Raw genomic sequence first — 18,950 nt, forward strand, 5'->3', positions numbered from 1 at the left:
CTCCCTTGCATCTGGCATTCTGACATAGCAGGCTGCATGCCTAATGCTACCATTTTTACCCAATGATGTGCCAGCTTCTGCCCCTCCCACTCTGTAGTATTCTAGCTCAGCACTCTGTTCCCCTCCAAAGACTTGGAATGCCAGACTTGGAATAAAATGGGATACAGTAATTTCATGTTGGCAACCTTCAGTCTCGAAAGACTATGGTATCGTGCTCTGAATGGTGGTTCTGGCACAGCGTCTAGTGTGGCTGAAAAGGCCGATTCGGGAGTGACAGTCCCTTCCACACCGGGAGCAAGTGCAGTCTGTCCCTGGTCTGTCTCCCTGGCTATGGGCCTTCCTTCTTTGCCTCTGCCTCAGACTGTTGGCCAAGTGTCTCTTCAAACTGGGAAAGGCCATGCTGCACAGCCTGCCTCCAAGCGGGCTGCTCAGAGGCCAGGGTTTCCCACCTGTTGAGGTCCACTCCTAAGGCCTTCAGATCCCTCTTGCAGATGTCCTTGTATCGCAGCTGTGGTCTACCTGTAGGGCGCTTTCCTTGCACGAGTTCTCCATAGAGGAGATCCTTTGGGATCCGGACATCATCCATTCTCACAACATGACTGAGCCAACGCAGGTGTCTCTGTTTCAGTAATTAATGCATATTAATCATAATCCCTATCATTATTAAAAAGTTAATTATTTACATTCATTATTATAAACATGATCATTCAAATCATGTTTAATGTTTCATTGATGTCTATTGCTATGATCTGTTCTCTATTCTGTGTAAAGCACCATGTACACAATTGACACTATATAAATATTGATTCTTGGTTACCTTGAGGATTGAGATAAGACCAGATGAAAATTCGTAAAATAAGTAAATAAACACAAACATTTTATTCAGTGCTACAAGACTCCACGCCATAAGGAAGGGGGAGGGACAACACCAGAAACCTGCTTTAATGCTATCAAAATAGAGAAGAGAGAACCTACAGACCCCATCAGGAATCTGTTACAGGGAGACAATACCTGGATCCAGAAATGCATCTCATTTCCAGACTAAATCCTGGGTGAGCCTTGATCTGAGCTCTGCCCACATACCTTCTGCAATTTGTGCTGAAAGCATCTGCAGAGATTGGCAGTGGGCATAGGATCCAGTGTCCTGAGAATATCAACCTTCATTCTCCCCCAACCCAAACAAGCTCCAAGCCTTCAAGGTTTGAGGCATGTGGGCAATTCCTGCTAAAACCCCCGGTGTCAGAGGGAGAAACCAAAGGTGGTTAATGAAAACGTCAGTGCCTCCTCACCAGGGCAAGCAAAAACCAGAATAAAAATCTACAAAGCAAGCACGTATATTAATTTCCTTAATTTGAATCATTTAACCAGGGCCTCACACCCACCAGCTCTTGATGCAGATTTCATTTTATTTCTTTCAAAGCACAACATAAGTAACCGACAGTCTTCTCTTCATCCAGGGGTTGTCACTATGGAGTTCAGAACTAGAGAACAGAGGTTCACCCACTGGCACCCCCTCCTGTGGGAAGGAATCTTAAAAACTAGCCTGCTTCACTACAGCTAAATCCTTCACCCTTCTTAACCCTTGCAACTCAATAGGTCATATTAATAAACTACTAGAAAAGTAGGTCAGTATAACAGACAAGGTACATGGATGGGTGGGAGGGAGCGAAGGGTAAGCTGGGACACTGCAAGAACCCTTAGCAATACAATTCTGTGTACAGACACCTGTCAGCTCTCCTCCACTCTGTGAGCCATTCCCTATTATCAGGGACAGAAGACAGGATTGGTCCTCCTTCCACAGTGCCTCCATCATGCAATAGTTTATTTTGCCTCTCAGGACCAAGAAGTAATCACTTCAATTTTTTTTTTTTAAGAAGCCCATAGGGTCAAGTTAGAGATGCCGCCCATCGCTGAGAATTGAACCTTCTTCACCTACCCAGCCCCATCTTAAGAATGAAAGAGCCCTTCCGGAAACACTCTAAAGGCCCACCTAATCCCGCATCACATTGCCCACAGCAGCCATCAAGATGCTTTTGAAAAGCCCACAAGCTAGAGAGAAAGGCAATAGCCCTACTTCTGCAGTTGTTTCCTAGGAAACAGTAGCCTGTGGCTGGAGAATGGAGGCTCCGTTTAGGCCTTCACTGGTGAGGCAAAGGGGAACACAGTCAGTGATGGACTTATCCTCCATTGATTAGTTTGCTGTAAATCTTGGTTCTTAATTTGTGGTCAGTAACAGAATACACGATGGCCCCTTTGTTAACCGAGTGATAAACCTAGTGATAAAGAACAGGCTACTTCTTGGACTGGAAAAGGAAGAGGGAATAGAACAGGAGAGAAAAGATAAGGAAAGGGAGAGCGGTGGGACAGAGTGCTGGATGCTCTAGCCCACAACTCTCATCCACACATTCTCTTTCATTCTATCCTCTTCTTCCTGTTCCAATACAGGAAGTGGGAGGAAGAATAGTAGAGACAAGTGGACATATGGAGGTAGACACCCTCTTCTATGCGGCCTCAGCTGGCCTCTGGATGGGCTGAAACTGCCTTTTGCACCCAATCAAGATTTTCAGCCAAAACTACTCTTGTGAGCACGAGCCCTGTGACAAGCTCTAGATCCTGTACATTTGCTTCCATGAAGCTTCAGCTGTAAGAGGCTTGTAGGAGAGGGTGTCTACCTCCTCCCAAAAAAGAGAGTTACCACAGTTCCAACAGAAGCAGAGGCCTAGTATACAAGTGAGAGGATCAAATCCCAAGTGTGAGGAATGGGCTGGACCAGCAGTCTCCAAAGTGAAGACCATTGTGCGCCAGGAAAGGCTTCTCTAGCATGGACAGAGATTACTGTTCTGCCCCGGGGCCTCTCTATTCTGTCGTAAGTCACCCCTGACCTTTGTGGCAGCCAGCATGTGCAGCTGGCCACTGCAAAGATTGGGGGGTGATCTGCGGCAAAATGGAGGGGCTCCCGGGTGGAACAGTAAGCTCTGTTTACCTAGGGCAGGGGTGCCCAAACCCCAGCCCTGGGGCCACTTGCGGCCCCCTCAAGGCCTCTCGATGCGGCCCTCAGGGAGCCCCAGTCTCCAATGAGCCTCTGGCCCTCTGGAGATTTGTTGGAGCCCGCATTGGCCTGACACAACTGCTCTCAGCGTGAGGGCGACTGTTTGACCTCTCGCATGGGATGAGGGCTCCCTCCACTGCTTGCTGTTTCACATATGTGATGCAGTATCGGCAGCAAAGGAAAGGCCAGCCTTGCTTTGTGCAAGGCCTTTTATAGGCCTTGAGCTATTGTAAGACCTTCATTCATTCATATAAGTTCATCTTTAATATATTCATTTATGTAAACTTATGTAAATTTATTCAAATTTTAAATGTAAATTAATTTTTTTCTTCCCCGGCCCCGGACACAGTGTCAGAGAGATGATGTGGCCCTCCTGCCAAAAACTTTGGACACCCCTGACCTAGGGGAAGGATCAGGTGGGCCATTCCACTACCTCATTCTGCTGAATATGCAAACAGGTGTTGCAGAGCAGCAAATATGCTCCTGGGAAACCCGCTTTTACTCACTACCCTGGGAGAATTCCTGTCAGACCTCTGCATACTGCCAGCGCATTCAGACATTTTCAACCAGATCCCTCTGGTGCACATTCAGTGCACACTAAATGCACATGGGTCTGCCTGCACAGCTTCCCTCAAGTACACACTTGTGTTGCTGGGATAGTGTGCTCTTTTCCCCTTGCAGTACAATTTGCAGTTTAGGAATGGCAAATCTGCCCTGGTTATAATTAGCAGATTCCACAAGGTTCTATCCAGAATTGGCTCGGAACTTACAAGCTTTCTTCAGAGAACTCACAGAAAAAATGCACACTTTATTCCAAGAGTTCTCTGCCGGCTCATACACTGATGACACATGTGACACAAGCACTTCCTGGACATTGCTCAGGGCATTTGTGACTGTGGGCCTAATCCTATCCAACTTTCCAGCGCTGATGCAGCAATGCCAACAGGTCATGCACTGTATCCTGAGTTGGGAAGGAAGTCATGGAGGCCCCTCCAAGGTAAAAAAAAATTTCTGCCCTTACCTTGGGGCTGCGTCGGTGCTGGAAAGTCGGATAGGATTGGGCACAACTCTCCCCTGAAGAGACCAGAGTTACTTTCCCGAATCGCATCTATCCAGCTCAGCACTCAGTTTATAGCAGAACCAGTCTGATACTTCCAGAAAGCTCACAAGCAGGACTTGAAGGTAACAGCTTTACTCTGTTTGCGCCAAGCACCTAGTCCTCTGAGATAAACTTCCACTGAACCTGGAGGTTCTATTTAAGGATCACATCACTAAACTGTCAGTGAGGCATGCTCTGCGAAGGGAGGCTCAAAACCATTGCTTTTGTGCTCCGGAGAGGCTATGACAAAATCTGGGCATTACTGTTTGGAGCTAGGTTTTAATGCGATCCTACAATTACATTGGCAATATAAGTCTGCAGTTTTACCTTCCAGCCCTCTGACTATCCTATTTTCAGCCTACCTCTATTTCCCAAACCACCAAACTAATTCTATATCTTTCCCTGTTCTCACTTCCTGCCTACACTGTGCAGGTCTGCAAATTTGAACACTTTAGGGACCAGCATCCTTCCTGTAAGAGTCACAATGGACCTATATGACCAGGATAGGCATGAATCACAAAGGTGATACCCTGCCCAAAAGGCTACTGGGACCCTGCTCAGCAATTTCCCAAGAATCTCCCATGCTGTAACTCTCAGCAGAGTGGACCTTCTGATGTGTCGTCAGAGTGCCATGGGAGCTGAAGCTCCTCCCACACTCATTGCAGATATAAGGGGTATGTCCTGTGTGGGTTCTCAGGTGCCGAGTGAGTTTGGAGCTCGAAATGAATCTTTTCCCGCACTCAGAGCAGCCATATGGCCTCTCTCCCGTGTGGACTCTCTGATGCGTGTTCCGGGTCGACAAGTGGCTGAAACTTTTCCCACACACGTTGCAGAGGTAAGGCTTCTCCCCTGTGTGGATCCTCTGGTGCTTGCTGAGATTTGAGCTGTAACTAAAGCTCTTCCCACACTCTGGGCAGCTGTATGGCTTCTCGCCTGTGTGGACTCGCAGGTGTTTAGTGAGGTCTGAGTTCTGCTGGAAACATTTCCCACAGTCTGGGCATCCATATCCATAGGGCATCTCTTCCATGTGGATCCTCTGGTGAGTGACGAGGCCTCGATGCTGGCTAAAGCATGCCCCGCACTCGGAGCACACGTAGGGCATCTCCCCTGTGTGGGTTCTCTGGTGGATGAGGAGGTTTGAGCGCTGGGCAAAGCATTTCCCGCACTCCAGGCACTGGTGCGGCTTCTCTCCCGAGTGGATTCTCTGATGTTTGAGAAGGTTTGAACTCTGGCGGAAGCATTTCCCGCATTGGGGGCAAGGATAAGGCTTCTCTCCTGTGTGGATTCTCCGGTGGATAGTGAGGCTTGAGCGTTGAGTAAAGCGCTTCCCACAGTCGGGACACTGATGGGGACTCTCTGTCACATGGTTTTTCTGGTGTTTAATGAGGACTTGGCTTGGGTGGAAACTCTTCCTACTATTAGGACTCTGGAAGCTCCGGTACCCTGGATGGCTTCTGATAGGACCCTTCAACCCATTCTCTGAACCTCGGTTTGCTATACTCTCGGGATGGTCACTGCTGGAGCTACCAATGTCTGAAACAGAAGAAAAAAGAACTGAAGTTTCCAAGTGCAACTTTTGCATCTCATAAGATGCACCACACAAAAAATACTTACATGCAGTGGGCCCTTTCACAGCATAGAACAAACAGGCCTGAGAACCGTCTCCCAACACCAAATACTCACCAGGTCTCTATACAACAGCCTAGTTCTTAGTGGGGTGGACGTCTGGTTGAACTTTGACTCAGGTCTGGCCTACCTGCCCACGAGGCAGGATGAAGGAGCCACTTCAGGAAGCAGACGACTGGCAGGTTATGTAAGCCTGTATCTACCCATCATCTCCCTAGGCCAGCTGCCTGGCTTCTCATCTGGCCTCAGGTGGGCCACAACCTCCATCCCTTCCCCCTCTCAATCACTTCCAGAACATGAAAAGTAATTGGACGGGGAAAAAGGATGGTGGCTGCAGTGACAGAAGAAACTCCAGAAGTCTCTTCAGTTGTCTGGAGGATCTTCTCCAGAGTCTGAAGAGCAATCAATGCAGAGTGAAGTGGCTGAAGGATGGATGATCACCATTGTGATCTTCTCCTTCTTTGGCTCAGCTCTCATTTCTAGCAGGGTGAGGCAGGCAGAGAGTGAAAAAGGCTGGGTGATACCTGGAAAGGAGGAAGAAAGAGGCGATGGTCAGGACATGCACAGAAAGTGACAGGGGATGGGTATGCCTCAAAAAGAGGGGGGCAGCAAGAAACTCCATACTTCAGGGACAGAGCAGACTTGAGCCATAGCTGTTCAGATCACAGCTGGAGACTCACACGACTGAATGCATCTACATGACAAATATTCCCCCTTATTAGTCTAGCCTTCTTTCCGACATGCTAATTTTCTGTGTGTTTCTCCCCTAGGTTGTATTTTCTATGGCCATCAACAGGCATTTAGCATTGTGTGACCCCACTTTGCAATCTGAAGTGGTACAGTCCAAAAGCATGCTCACCACCTCAATGAGAGCCAACCTTGGTTACAGAGAATGCTAAGAGTTTGGGGGGGGGGGCAATTGGAGAGAAACGTACACACGTGCAATAAGGTTGAGAGAAGAGAGGGCTAGGCCGGGAAATTTTATTCATTTCACTTTGCATCCCACCGTTTTGCATGCACATGGGACTGTGTACATGTGTCATTTTGCTACCCATTTCATAAGAATCCCACCCCTCACATCCCTTGCCAACATGTGGCGACGGCATCTGGCCTGGACGCCTTTAAAAGGGGATTGGACACGTTTCTGGAGGAAAAATCCATTACGAGGTACAAGCCATGATGTGTATGCGCAACCTCCTGATTTTAGAAATGGGCTATGTCAGAAGGCCAGATGCAAGGGAGGACACCAGAATGAGGTTATCTGGTGAGCTCCCTGGGGCATTTGGTGGGCCGCTGTGAGATACAGGAAGCTGGACTAGATGGGCCTATGGCCTGATCCAGTGGGGCTGTTCTTATGTTCTTAACTACAATTCCCAGGAAGCCTTGCAGGTCTCTTGTTATCTGGTGTGCTCCCTGGGGCATTTGGTGGGCCACTGTGAGATACAGGAAGCTGGACTAGATGGGCCTATGGCTTGATCCAGTGGGGCTGTTCTTATGTTCTTAACTACAATTCCCAGGAAGCCTTGCAGGTCTCTTGTTATCTGGTGTGCTCCCTGGGGCGTTTGGTGGGCCGCTGTGAGATACAGGAAGCTGGACTAGATGGGCCTATGGCCTGATCCAGTGGGGCTGTTCTTATGTTCTTACCCTTGTCACCATCCCTTGCCAGTGAAAACTCTTAACAACAGAACATCATCCAGGACCCATTCCAGCAAAAAACATGCAGGATGCTACTAATGAAAACTCACCAATTCATCAATGTCTTGGTCTGTATTATAAGCACTTTTTGCTGCCAGGTCTTTTAAAGATTTTAGCTGCCAGTTTTAACAGCTGTTTTAATAAATGACAGGACAACTATGTCCCGGTACTGGACATTTGTGCCCATGCTTTTTGTGTCCTAAAGTGGCAAGTCCTTACCCAGCACTTGAGCTTCCTCCTGCTTCACCTCTCTGCAGAGTCGCTTCATGCCAGCACCTCCAAGAGTTCGCTTTTGCTCAGGCCAGTTCACAACCAGGGCCTCCAGCATCTGAAATAGCAGGAAAACACACACTCATTTTATGAAGCAGCATGTAAGGGTCTTTAACTTATACAACAAGAAACGTTCAAAATGTTTATAGAAATGTTTATATATCCAACCCCCAAAGAAACTGTTAAGAGGGGTTTTTTGTCCCTGGCCTTTGGAACCCCAGAGTTCTACTATGACATGCTTCCATAGCAAGGGGTTGCGCTCAGATCCCTGGGCAGAGCTCCCTCAAAGCCAGGCCGGCATGAAGTACCTTTATCCTGTCCCGAGTATATTAAATTGTTGCCCTTCACCCCCACTTATGCTTTTGGCCTACAATGAGACACCACAGAACATTCAATTATCTGTATTATCAATCTCTGAGCATGCTATCATGTCTCATTGCATGACCAAAAAAGCAGCAGGTCCAGAATCCACCAACGGGTCCTGACCCAAAGTTTGGCGGTTTGCAAAATTGACAGGGCAGATTAGGCTATGTGCGTCAGGGCACAATCCTAACCAATTTTCCAGTATTGGCGCAGCTGTGCCAGAGGGGCAAATTCTGCATTCTGCAGTTGCGGGGGAGGGGGGGCAGCCATGGAAGCTTCCTCAAGGTAAGACAATGTTTGTTGCCTTACCTCAGAGCTGCACTTACCTCGGTGCTGAAAAGTTGGTTAGGACTGCGCCCTCAAGGGTGCAACAAACTGCTACTTAAGGGGGAGCACTGCTGCCCAATCACCATTATAGCCACACTCCTTGGCATTTATAAATCAGGCAGCAGTCTCCAGGGCTTCTAAAAAATTTTGAGAACCACTCAACTATAGGGTTGCAATTTTCTTATTCCAAATTATTGTCCTCCACATGAGTCAACTGGGACTAAATTGCCTCTGGCTTCCTGGACAACATCACCAAGGTACAGCCACATCCCTATTTCACCTGCAAGGAGGCCCTGAAAGAGTGGTAAACCCAGCAGTGTAGACCATGTCGCTCAGTCTTCCTACCCACTCAGACATTTATAGTTGAGAGAACCATCATGGTTGGCAACCTTCAGTCTCGAAAGACTATGGTACAAGCCTACAGCACCCTGGTATTCCCAGGCGGTCTCCCATCCAAGTACTAACCAGGCCGGACCCTGCTTAGCTTCCAAGATCATGGTATAAGCCTACAGCACCCCGGTATTCCCAGGTGGTCTCCCATCCAAGTACTAACCAGGCCGGACCCTGCTTAGCTTCCAAGATCAGACAAGATCAGGCATGTGCAGGGTAACAGTTGCTGTCCCTGGACGAAAGGTTCAGGTTTCCTGGTTCAGGTTTTGCCACCTATTCCTCTCTGATTAAGTCCTGCTTTTCCTGGGTTTGTCCCTTTCTACATCCTAGACCATCTAAAAGCAAAAAACAAAGCGGATCCCACAAGTTTGAAGACTGAGACTTGGGGGATCCACTTTGTTTTTTTGACTAGAACACCCACCAACAGAGCCAGATGCAAAAATGGAGGTAGGGGGGCAGATCTAGACACAAAATGGTGACTTGGGGGCAGAACCAAGGACCTTCTAAATCCTACCCTACACTAGACTGCCCTGCATTTTTTTTTTAGTTTTCTTCCCTTAGTAGTGAATAAAGTGATACAATCACCCTGCATATGAGGGAAAACTCTTCATCTGAGTTGCTACACACATGGCTGGCCCAAGATCTCCTGGCATCTGAGGTGATGTGCCAGCCACAACCTGTTTTTCCCACTTACATTGACAAACCGAACTTCTAACAGTTTAACAATCTACTGTAAATCACACAGGAGAGCCCCGTCTACTTTTGCCTGCTTTAGGCTAAGTCACAACAGAGGGCCTGGGGGCTAGAGAACTAAACTGATAGAGTGCAGTTTACAGCCTTCCCCCATTAAAATTAAAGGAAGCCACCTGCTTCTCCTTCCTCTCCGCCTCTCGCCGCCTCAGCAGGAAAGCCTCAGCCAGTGGCACAGCTTGGGCACAAGTCTCTGGGTCGTGCTCCCTGACCCAGCTCTGGATTTCCTGGGGGAGGAGGGTCAGGAACTGCTCGAGAACCAGTAGGTCTAAGATCTGCTCTTTCGTGTGCCTCTCTGGTTTCAGCCACCCACGGCAGAGTTCGCGGAGCTGGCTGCACACCTCGCGGGGCCCCTTGGCTTCGTGGTAGCGGAACTGCCTGAAGCGCTGGCGCTGAGTCTCCATCCGGACGGCGTCCACTTTCAAGATGGCTGCCTTGACTTTAGCATATTCCCCTTGGTCTTGAAGGCTAAGGTTGCTGTAGGCCTCTTTGGCCTCTCGGCCTAGAACGGGCAGTAGGCGAGCCAACCATTCCCGGCGAGGCAGCTGGCAGGTCCCAGCCAGTTTCTCAAAGGATGCAAAGAAGGCCTTGTTATCCCCCCAGGGCATCACATCTTCTGTCAGCTGTGAGTTTCCTCCCCGACCCAAACGAGGGGACTGCATGGCCTTGAGGAACTCCTGCCACTTGACTTCCCAGCGCTCTGGCAACCCCTCATCTGGTTCCTGCTTCACCTGCAGGGGTGCAGCCCAGTCAAGAAATTCCCTGATGGTCCCGACTTGAAGGACACGAGAGGATTTTCCTGCTCTCTCTACTCTTTCTGCCAGCTTGGGGTCTGTTGGATCACGCTCCTCCATTTTGATGCCTGGGGGCTGGACCTGGATGGCTATAGAAGTTTTAGACACTTGCTTGGCAGCCATTTCCTCCTAATGAGACACAAGTAGGTCTCAGGCCTGGCCAAGTCCCGAACCGTAGCCCCTCCAAACTCTCTCTCACTTGAAGGCTTGTGGGAATGTTGAAGATACAGTCAGGGGACCGGGTTGTTTGTCACAGGATCTCTTTTCAGGTTATAGTCAGTGTTTTGAAGCAAGCATTAGGTTATGACAGGCTTATACAGCAAGGAGGGCTTCTCCCTAAGGGAAAGAAAGACAGAGAACCTGAGAAACTAAGCATGTGACTTGAGGGCCATTTTCTCCCCCATCAGAAGAGCAAGCTTTCCCACAGCAATTGGCAGCACTGAAAACAGTTTTAAAGGTTTCCAGAAGGGCTGCTTCTGGAGGCCAATAACTTTACCATCAGTCTGTTCATATGCAGGCAAAAAAAAAAAAAAAAAGGTGATGTCTTATAACTGAGGCACACAATCATGTAGAGTGTGGAGGAAGTAGACAGAGAAACATTTTTCTTCTCCTCTAGAACACTAGAACCTGAGATCACCCAATTAAACTGACTGGTGGGAGATTCATGACAGACAACAGGAAGTGCAAGCACATTGTTAATCTATGGCAGTGATTTCAATCTTTTTTCTCTCATGGCACACTGACTAAAATTTTCAGGGCGCACCATCCATTTTGTGACAATTGACAAGGTACACCGCACTGCCAGCAGGGGGGCTCACACACCCCCCAACAGCCTTACTAATAAATGACTCTCCCCACACATCTGCGAACCTTTCATGTGCCCCAATGTGCCAATGAACCAGTGCCCCAGCATGCCAGTTGAAAAACACTGATCTGTGATTCCCTGCCACAAGATATGGTAATGGCCAGGGTTCCTATTAAGCAAGTGTCTGCACAGCCATGCAGCTTGCACGAAGCCAAGCTCCAGGCAGCTCAGTGCTCAGCATAATAATAATAATAATAATAATAATAATAATAATAATAATAATAATAATAATAATAATAATAATAATAATAAAACTTTATTTTTATCCCGCCCTTCTCCCTAACGGGACCCAGCATTCCTGGAAACATGGCAGCACTGTCTGACATCATCCCAGCGAGCTGCCATGCAGCCCGCAAAGGGGTCCACATAGTGGCATGGATCCCTTCAAGGGAATACAGGTGGTGGCCACGGGCTTAGACAGCTTTGAAAGCTGATTACACCATTTCATGGAGGGCAGGTCTGTCGGTGGCTATTCAACATGGTGGCTGTATGTGGAGCAGCCGTGTGCCTTTGAATCCCAGTTGTAGGGGCACAAGGACAGGAGAGAGGCCTGCTTCATCTCCTGCTTGTGGGCCATCCAGAGGCAAATGGTGGATATTTATTATTATTAATTATTATTATTATTATTGGATTTGTGATCCACCTTTCTCCCTGAAGGGCACCCAAGGCAGCTAATAAGAATCAGATAAAAATACAAAAAACGCAAAAATACAGATAAACTATAAAAGACAATAAAAAACCAAGCAGCCAGCAGTAAGAAACGTCAATAAAAAACATTAAAATAAATTCCTAAACTATTATAGGGCCTACAAGCTTTTCCTAAATAAAAATGTCTTCAGGCCTCCCCGGAATGTTGACAAAGGGGAAGTGGTCCTCAGCTCAAAGGGGAGAAAATTCCCATTAAGAACATAAGAACAGCCCCACTGGATCAGGCCATAGGCCCATCTAGTCCAGCTTCCTGTATCTCACAGCGGCCCACCAAATGCCCCAGGGAGCACACCTGATAACAAGAGACCTGCAAGGCCTCCTGGGAATTGTAGTTTAAGAACATAAGAACAGCCCCACTGGATCAGGCCATAGGCCCATCTAGTCCAGCTTCCTGGATCTCACAGCGGCCCACCAAATGCCCCAGGGAGCATACCAGATAACAAGAGACCTGCAAGGCCTCCTGGGAATTGTAGTTTAAGAACATAAGAACAGCCCCACTGGATCAGGCCATAGGCCCATCTAGTCCAGCTTCCTGGATCTCACAGCGGCCCACCAAATGCCCCAGGGAGCACACCAAATAACAAGAGACCTGCAAGGCCTCCTGGGAATTGTAGTTTAAGAACATAAGAACAGCCCCACTGGATCAGGCCATAGGCCCATCTAGTCCAGCTTCCTGTATCTCACAGCGGCCCACCAAATGCCCCAGGGAGCATACCAGATAACAAGAGACCTGCAAGGCCTCCTGGGAATTGTAGTTTAAGAACATAAGAACAGCCCCACTGGATCAGGCCATAGGCCCATCTAGTCCAGCTTCCTGGATCTCACAGCGGCCCACCAAATGCCCCAGGGAGCACACCAAATAACAAGAGACCTCATCCTGGTGCCCTCCCTTGCATCTGGCCTTCTGACATAGCCCATTTCTAAAATCAGGAGGTTGTGCATACACATCATGGCTTGTACCCCGTAATGGATTTTTCCTCCAGAAACTTGTCCAATCCCTTTTTAAAGGCGTCCAGGCCAGATGCCATCACCACATCCTGTGGCAAGGAGTTCCCATTGCCACTGCCACTACTGAGAAGGCCCTGTTTCTGGCTGCCATCCTCCGACCTCTCTCAATGGTGGCACAAACAACAGGGTCCCCTCCAAGGACCTAAGACCCGGCTTGTACAGAAGAAGGCAATCTCACTGGTAGAAGGCAGTACAGGGTCCCAAGCCATATAGGGCTTTTCAGTGTCAAAACCAGCACTATGAATTGGGTCCAGATGGCATCCACCCAAGAGTTCTTAAACCCATTTCTTCCGGGCCCACAGGTATACACTTTTGGTTCCTCTTGCGTATATGCAACGTTGGGCAGAAACGGCTTAAGGATTGCAAGTGTGAAACTACTGATCTTCTGACTAAAATAGCAACTTGTCCTTTAAAATGGCCACTGTGACAGAGGACTGGAGAATAACGAATATCACACCAATCTTTAAACAGGAAGAGAGAGGGGACTTGGGAAACGACAGGCTGGTCAGCCTAACATCTGTAGCAGGTAAGATGGTGGAAAGCCTAAACAAGGATATCTTGGAATGTATAGAACAGGGGTGTCCAAAATTTTTGGCAGGAGGGCCACATCGTCTCTCTGACACTGTGTCAGGGGCTGGGGAAAAAAATAATTAATTTACATTTAAAATTTGAATAAATTTGCATAAGTTTACATAAATGAATATATTAAAGATTTACTTGAATGAATGAATGAAGGTCTTGCAATAGCTCAAGACCTATAAAAGGCCTTGCACAAAGCAAGGCTGGCCTTTCCTTTGCTGCTGCTACTGCATCACAGACATGAAACAACAAGCAGTGGAGGAAGCCCTCATCCCACAGCTCACACGAGAGGTCAAACAGTTGCCCTCACACTGAGAGCAGTTGTATCAGGCCAGTGCAGGCTCCAACAAATCTCTGGAGGGCCAGAGGCTCATTGGAGACTGGGGATTCCCTGAGGGCCGCATTGAGAGGCCTCGAGGGCTGCAAGTGGCCCCAGGGCCGGGGTTTGGGCACCCCTGGTATAGAAGAACAAGCTTTGCTGAGGGAGCATGGCTTCTATATGGGTAAGTCTTGTCTCAGAAATCTTTTAGAGTTCTTTGAAAAAGGTTAACAGGTACATGGACGTGGGTGAGCCCACTGATATTCTTGGGGCTGGCATAAATGGCCTGGGATTGGGGATAAGCAGCAATGGGGCCAAGTTTCTAGATGACACTAAACTTTTTCCAGGTGATGAAAACTAGAATGGATTGCAAGGAGCTCCAGAAGGATCTCTCTAAACAGGGGGAATGGGAAGCAAAATGGCAGATACACTGCAGCATAAGTGTAAAATGATGCACACTGGTGAGAAATAAAAATTTCACCACGTCTCAGGAAGGAAATAGTAAAGTAGGAAAGGGTGCAGAAGAGAGTGGCAAAAATTATTAACGGCTTGGGGCACCTCCCTTATGTGGAAAGCTTGTGAGCTTTGGGGCCCTTCAGTCTGGAAAAATGTGCCTGAGGTGGGACATGACTGAGACATATAAAATTATGCATCGGATGGATAAAGGGAAATTATTTTTCCTCTTGCACAACACCAGAACTGGGACATCCACTAAAACTGACTGATGGGAAAATTGGAACAGACAACAGAAAATAGTTCTTCACCCAGCATGTAACTGGTCTGTGGAACTCCTTGCCACAGGATGCAGTGATGGTATCTGGCCTAGATGCCTTTGAAAGGGGATTGGACAGATTGATGGAGGAAAAGTCCATCACAAATTAAAAGTTGTTACTATATGCAACCTCTGGGTTTTAGAGGTAGGTTACCTCAGAATGCTAGGTGCAAGGGCATGGCAACAGGTTATAGGTTTAACCTCTGCTGAGTAAGAGGCACTTTTTCAAGTGGGATTTTTAGCAGGGGGAGAGTAACTGGCCCTCCTCACCCCAGCACTGTCTGTTCTAGTGGCTGTCTGCTGGTGTTCATTTGCATCTTTTTAGATTGTGAGCCCTTTTGGGACAGGAAGCGATTTAGTTATTTGATTTTTCTCTGTAAACCGCTTTGGGAACTTTTAGTTGAAAAGCGGTATATAAATACTGTTAATAATAATAATAATAGATACCTTGTTGTTTTGGGTACTTACAGAGGCATCTGGTGAGCCACTGTGAGATACAGGATGCTGAACTAGATGGGCCCTTCACCTGATCCAGCAGGGCTCTTCTTATGGACCACTGTGAGAAACAGGTTGCGGGATTAGATGGGCCTTTAGTCTCATCCAATAGGGTTCCCCTTATGTTTGGGAGGTTCCCCTCAGAAAACCCTGTCAATTAGATACTGGGAGTCATCAGTTGTCAGGGAATAGAAGACCCAGCCACGTATAACCAAGATGCAGGTCTCTTGTTATCTGGTGTGCTCCCTGGGGCATTTGGTGGGCCACTGTGAGATACAGGAAGCTGGACTAGATGGGCCTTTGGCCTGATCCAGTGGGGCTCTTCTTATGTTTTATAATCCCAGTCACAGGTGGCAAAATGCAAGGAGGCTATTGATTAGCTAATCTTCAGCAGAAGCTTTCTAACCCAATGGAATTCTTTAAATATACCAGATAAGCAACAATTAAACACCTCAATAATACAGCAGAACAGCAAGTACAGATTCCAGCATAAGTTCAGAGCAAATACAAAGGTTTTCACCTGGCACCAAGACAAGTACACAAAAATGGCTCCAGGCAAACTTCTTTGGAGAGGGAATTCCAATGCTGGGTACTACAGCCAAAAAGGTCTTGTTTCTTGTCACAGTTGACAGAGGGTCTCTGACCAGCTACTTCAGAAGATGATTTTAAAATCCAGGTTCTTGCAGGTTCATGCAAGAAAAGGAGATCATTTCACTACCCTGGTCTCAAGCCATTTTAGAGCTTCAACAGCTCCACAAGCACTTTGAGTTGCACTTGGAAATGGACCAGGAACCAGTGCCACTCTCTTAGAGCTGGCAAGAGAAGTTTCATAATCTGATCTCACTTAAAATGCATGCAGTTGTACATTGCACTAATCATAATTTCAAAACTCCTCCTTACCAGCAGCAATGACCCTTGTCTAGATAGCTAGCAGACACCCATCTTCACACAATATAATTCCCCTTGGAACAAAGCTGTGTGGTCATGTCGCATTGCGGCAAGGAAGTCTGCTGGTAAAAATGGCAGCCACCAGTCACCAATAAGAGTGTTGCCAACACCAGTAAAACCATCCTTCACCTTCCCCCATTTTCACTGTCTGAAATCATTGAAAGGCTCCCCTGTTTCACCACCATTACTCTAGATTAAAATTTAAACTTGACACAGGGCAGCACAACTGCTAGAAAATGAAAAGCACAATTATAATGCAGCTGAGTTAGAATAGCACTGTGCACTCTGAAGCTCTCAAAGTTGTTGGCAAACATAAGCTCACTGCGGTCCATACAGACAGGCTAGTACTATTATCCCTAAATACAGTATAACACATGTGGGTCCAAATTGCTGGTAGCTTGCGTAACCCATTTTTGCAGGCCCACAGGTGTACACATTTGGCCCCTGTTGCATATATGCAACACTGGGCAGAAATGGCTTTTAATTCACAGCAGAGATAAGAACCCAATGTGTAACCCTTATGTATTCGCAGGGATCCTGTGCTTTTAACAGGTGCGCAACAAGCAGAGATTCAACAGATGCAGTTTCCCCCATCACCATGCTAAAATTGTTTTGCCTGTTGGACTTTTGCATGCCATATCGCTCTGAAAGCACAGGGGTCTCATCAGAAAGCACGCACACACAGAGATGACAGCTCTAGAAGAGAACCACATATTATGTTAGTAATAATGCATTAGAAAGATTGATGCTTCCACACACTCTGCCCCCCCCCCCCCACCGAGAGGCTTCAGAGCAAGGCGGACATACCCCACGGCCTAAGATTGCCAATTCTGCAATTCCTTTAAATTGTGCGTGTTATGGTGGCTTCAATCTGCAAGGATTAGTTGATGAAAATCAACAGTAAAATCTCCATGCCCTGCAGGGCTTTACTTGCTGAATCCTACAAAGGCATAGCTGCAGAGGCTTGTTGAAAACTTGGCAACCCCAATGCCATGGGCGAGTTATGCTCCACCAGTACATTTCATATAATTATCCCCTGGATATTATTTACCCCAAGATTTAGTTTGAGAGTGTACTGAAAAGGAAGCTCATGTCTCCCCTTTTCCTGCCTGCAATGTTTCTCCTTTGAAGCAGGATCAATCCCCTCTCCCTTCTCCCCCCACCCAAAACCCCTCACCTGTATGTCCCCTTCCTCAAAATGCACCAGCCCCAACAATGCCACTCCTGCAGAATTCAAAAGCCCATTTTTCTCAAGGGAGGCAAAACAGAACAGGAAGGTGCAGCTAGTATTTAAATCCCCTCTAAAGGTCTGCAAGTCTTGGGTCTCTCTAGCAATGAGATGTCTCTTGATTTAACCCTTGGAGTACGGTACCCAACAGATACAACTACACACAGTACAGTACTCCCAGAGTAGCATGAGAGCAGTGGCTCCCAACATTTTTTCACATGCGTACTCCCTGGCAGCCCATTCCCATAAAAATTGTACCCCCCGTATTAGCAAAATGTTTGTGATCCAATACAGTTGCTGTTCTTCCAAATTTATATGCTTTCAACTACTGTTCCGTATCTGATCATATAGAATTTGATGACCAAAAAAGAACAATTGGTGGGGTTTTCGCAGCCAGCTAGCTGCCTCCCTTCCTGCCTTGCTGGCCCCACAAGGCATTCTACTGCAGAATGACCTTTTTCCTCCATTCTTCAATTATTTTTCAAGTACCACTAAATGTCCTGGCAGATTGGGAACCACTGCATTGGAAGGATAGTTATTAGAAGATAACCGTTTCATCCTTCAAGTCAAAACTGTGGTTGTCTTTAGTTGTCTTTCACAGCATGGTTGGCAACCTTCAGTCTCGAAAGACTATGGTATAAGCCTACAGCACCAGGTATTCCCAAGCGGTCTCCCATCCAAGTACTAACCAGGCCTGACCCTGCTTAGCTTCCGAGATCAGACAAGATCAGGCATGTGCAGGGTAACAGTTGTGCAGGCAGAAATCCACCAGATGAAGCTTTTCCCACAATGCTGAAGTTGGCTCCTAGTTCCCAATTTGTCTCAAAGACAAAAAGCTACAAGGTGCAGCCTGAATTAGGGCCCAATCCTATCCAATTTTCCAGTGCGGGTGCATCTTCTCCAATGTGCTGCATCCTGCAGTGGAAGGGTCATCACTGGGAACATATGTTCCCTTACCTCGGGGCTGCATTGCGGCTGCACCAGTGCTGGAAATTTGGATAGGATTGGACCCTTATGCACTTGGTTTTCATGCCATTGTGAATTGTGATTTACCACTGCTATTTGTGTTTTAATACTATTGTTAATGCTATAGGCTGCAATCCTAACCACACTTTCCTGAGAGTAAGCCCCATTGAACAAAATAGAACTTACTTCTGAGTAGACCTGGTTAGGATTGTGCCCATAGTGTTATATAGTACAGGGGGGTGTAGCTGGAGGGGGGCGGAACAGGCGGTCTGGCGGGGAGCCTCAGCAAAGCGGGCAAGCAGCCCCTCCCTTCGGAGCCATTCCTGAGGGGGGGAAAATGGAGCCGTACAGCTCATTAGTTTCAAATGGCAAATGTATCTTTTTGAGGGGAGGCTGGCAAAGCTGAGAGAAAAGAGTGGGAAAGAGTTGAAGAGGACCTGAGGGAAGACTTTAATTCAGGGACCTGCAGTGGGTGAGCAGGCAGGTGAGGCAGAGCCTCACTGCCAGAGTCCTTCAAAAAATGCCATCGCCATGTGAGGCGCCCAAGCACTCACAACCCATGCAGAGAGTGAGGAAGGAAGGAGCGCAGAGCGCATGGGTAGAGAGTGCTTTTCGAAGGACGCTGGTGGGGAGGCTCTGCCTCACCTGCCTCGCTGTCCACCGCACGTCCCTGCTTTAATTCACATTAGTTTCAAATGG

General features: G+C 47.6%; 1 protein-coding gene and 1 pseudogene across 2 annotated transcripts; both read right to left on the reverse strand.

Annotated features, from left to right (window-relative positions):
• Window positions 1-1,386: 1,386 nt before the first annotated feature.
• Window positions 1,387-17,323, reverse strand: LOC136640396 (zinc finger protein 397-like). Of its 2 annotated transcripts, none has more exons than XM_066615504.1 (4): window positions 17,235-17,323; window positions 9,686-10,699; window positions 7,689-7,797; window positions 1,387-5,681 (listed from the first exon to the last, which is right to left on the reverse strand). In XM_066615504.1, exons 2-4 carry the CDS (start codon window positions 10,484-10,486, stop codon window positions 4,663-4,665), a joined length of 1,929 nt encoding a protein of 642 aa, XP_066471601.1. In that variant the 5' UTR covers window positions 10,487-10,699; window positions 17,235-17,323; the 3' UTR covers window positions 1,387-4,662. The 2 variants fall into 2 exon arrangements, with proteins under 2 accessions (XP_066471601.1, XP_066471602.1); XM_066615505.1 differs by lacking the exon at window positions 17,235-17,323 and adding an exon at window positions 15,083-15,169.
• Window positions 17,324-17,925: 602 nt separating this feature from the next.
• Window positions 17,926-18,044, reverse strand: LOC136643177 (5S ribosomal RNA; annotated as a pseudogene).
• Window positions 18,045-18,950: the final 906 nt, after the last annotated feature.

The sequence above is a fragment of the Tiliqua scincoides genome, chromosome 2 (assembly GCF_035046505.1).
Source record: "Tiliqua scincoides isolate rTilSci1 chromosome 2, rTilSci1.hap2, whole genome shotgun sequence".
In the NCBI taxonomy this organism is placed as follows: Eukaryota; Metazoa; Chordata; class Lepidosauria; order Squamata; family Scincidae; genus Tiliqua; species Tiliqua scincoides.

Bases quoted from the DNA above. Each gene is read 5' to 3' on its own strand.
- LOC136640396 (XM_066615504.1), bottom strand. From the start codon at position 10,486: ATGGCTGCCAAGCAAGTGTCTAAAACTTCTATAGCCATCCAGGTCCAG. The intron at 7,798-9,685 runs GTGGCTTCCTTT...CTGCTATTTCAG, and splicing joins CGGAGAGGAAGGAGAAGCAG to ATGCTGGAGGCCCTGGTTGT. The intron at 5,682-7,688 runs GTAAGGACTTGC...CTTCTGTTTCAG, and splicing joins GGAGGAAGCTCAAGTGCTGG to ACATTGGTAGCTCCAGCAGT.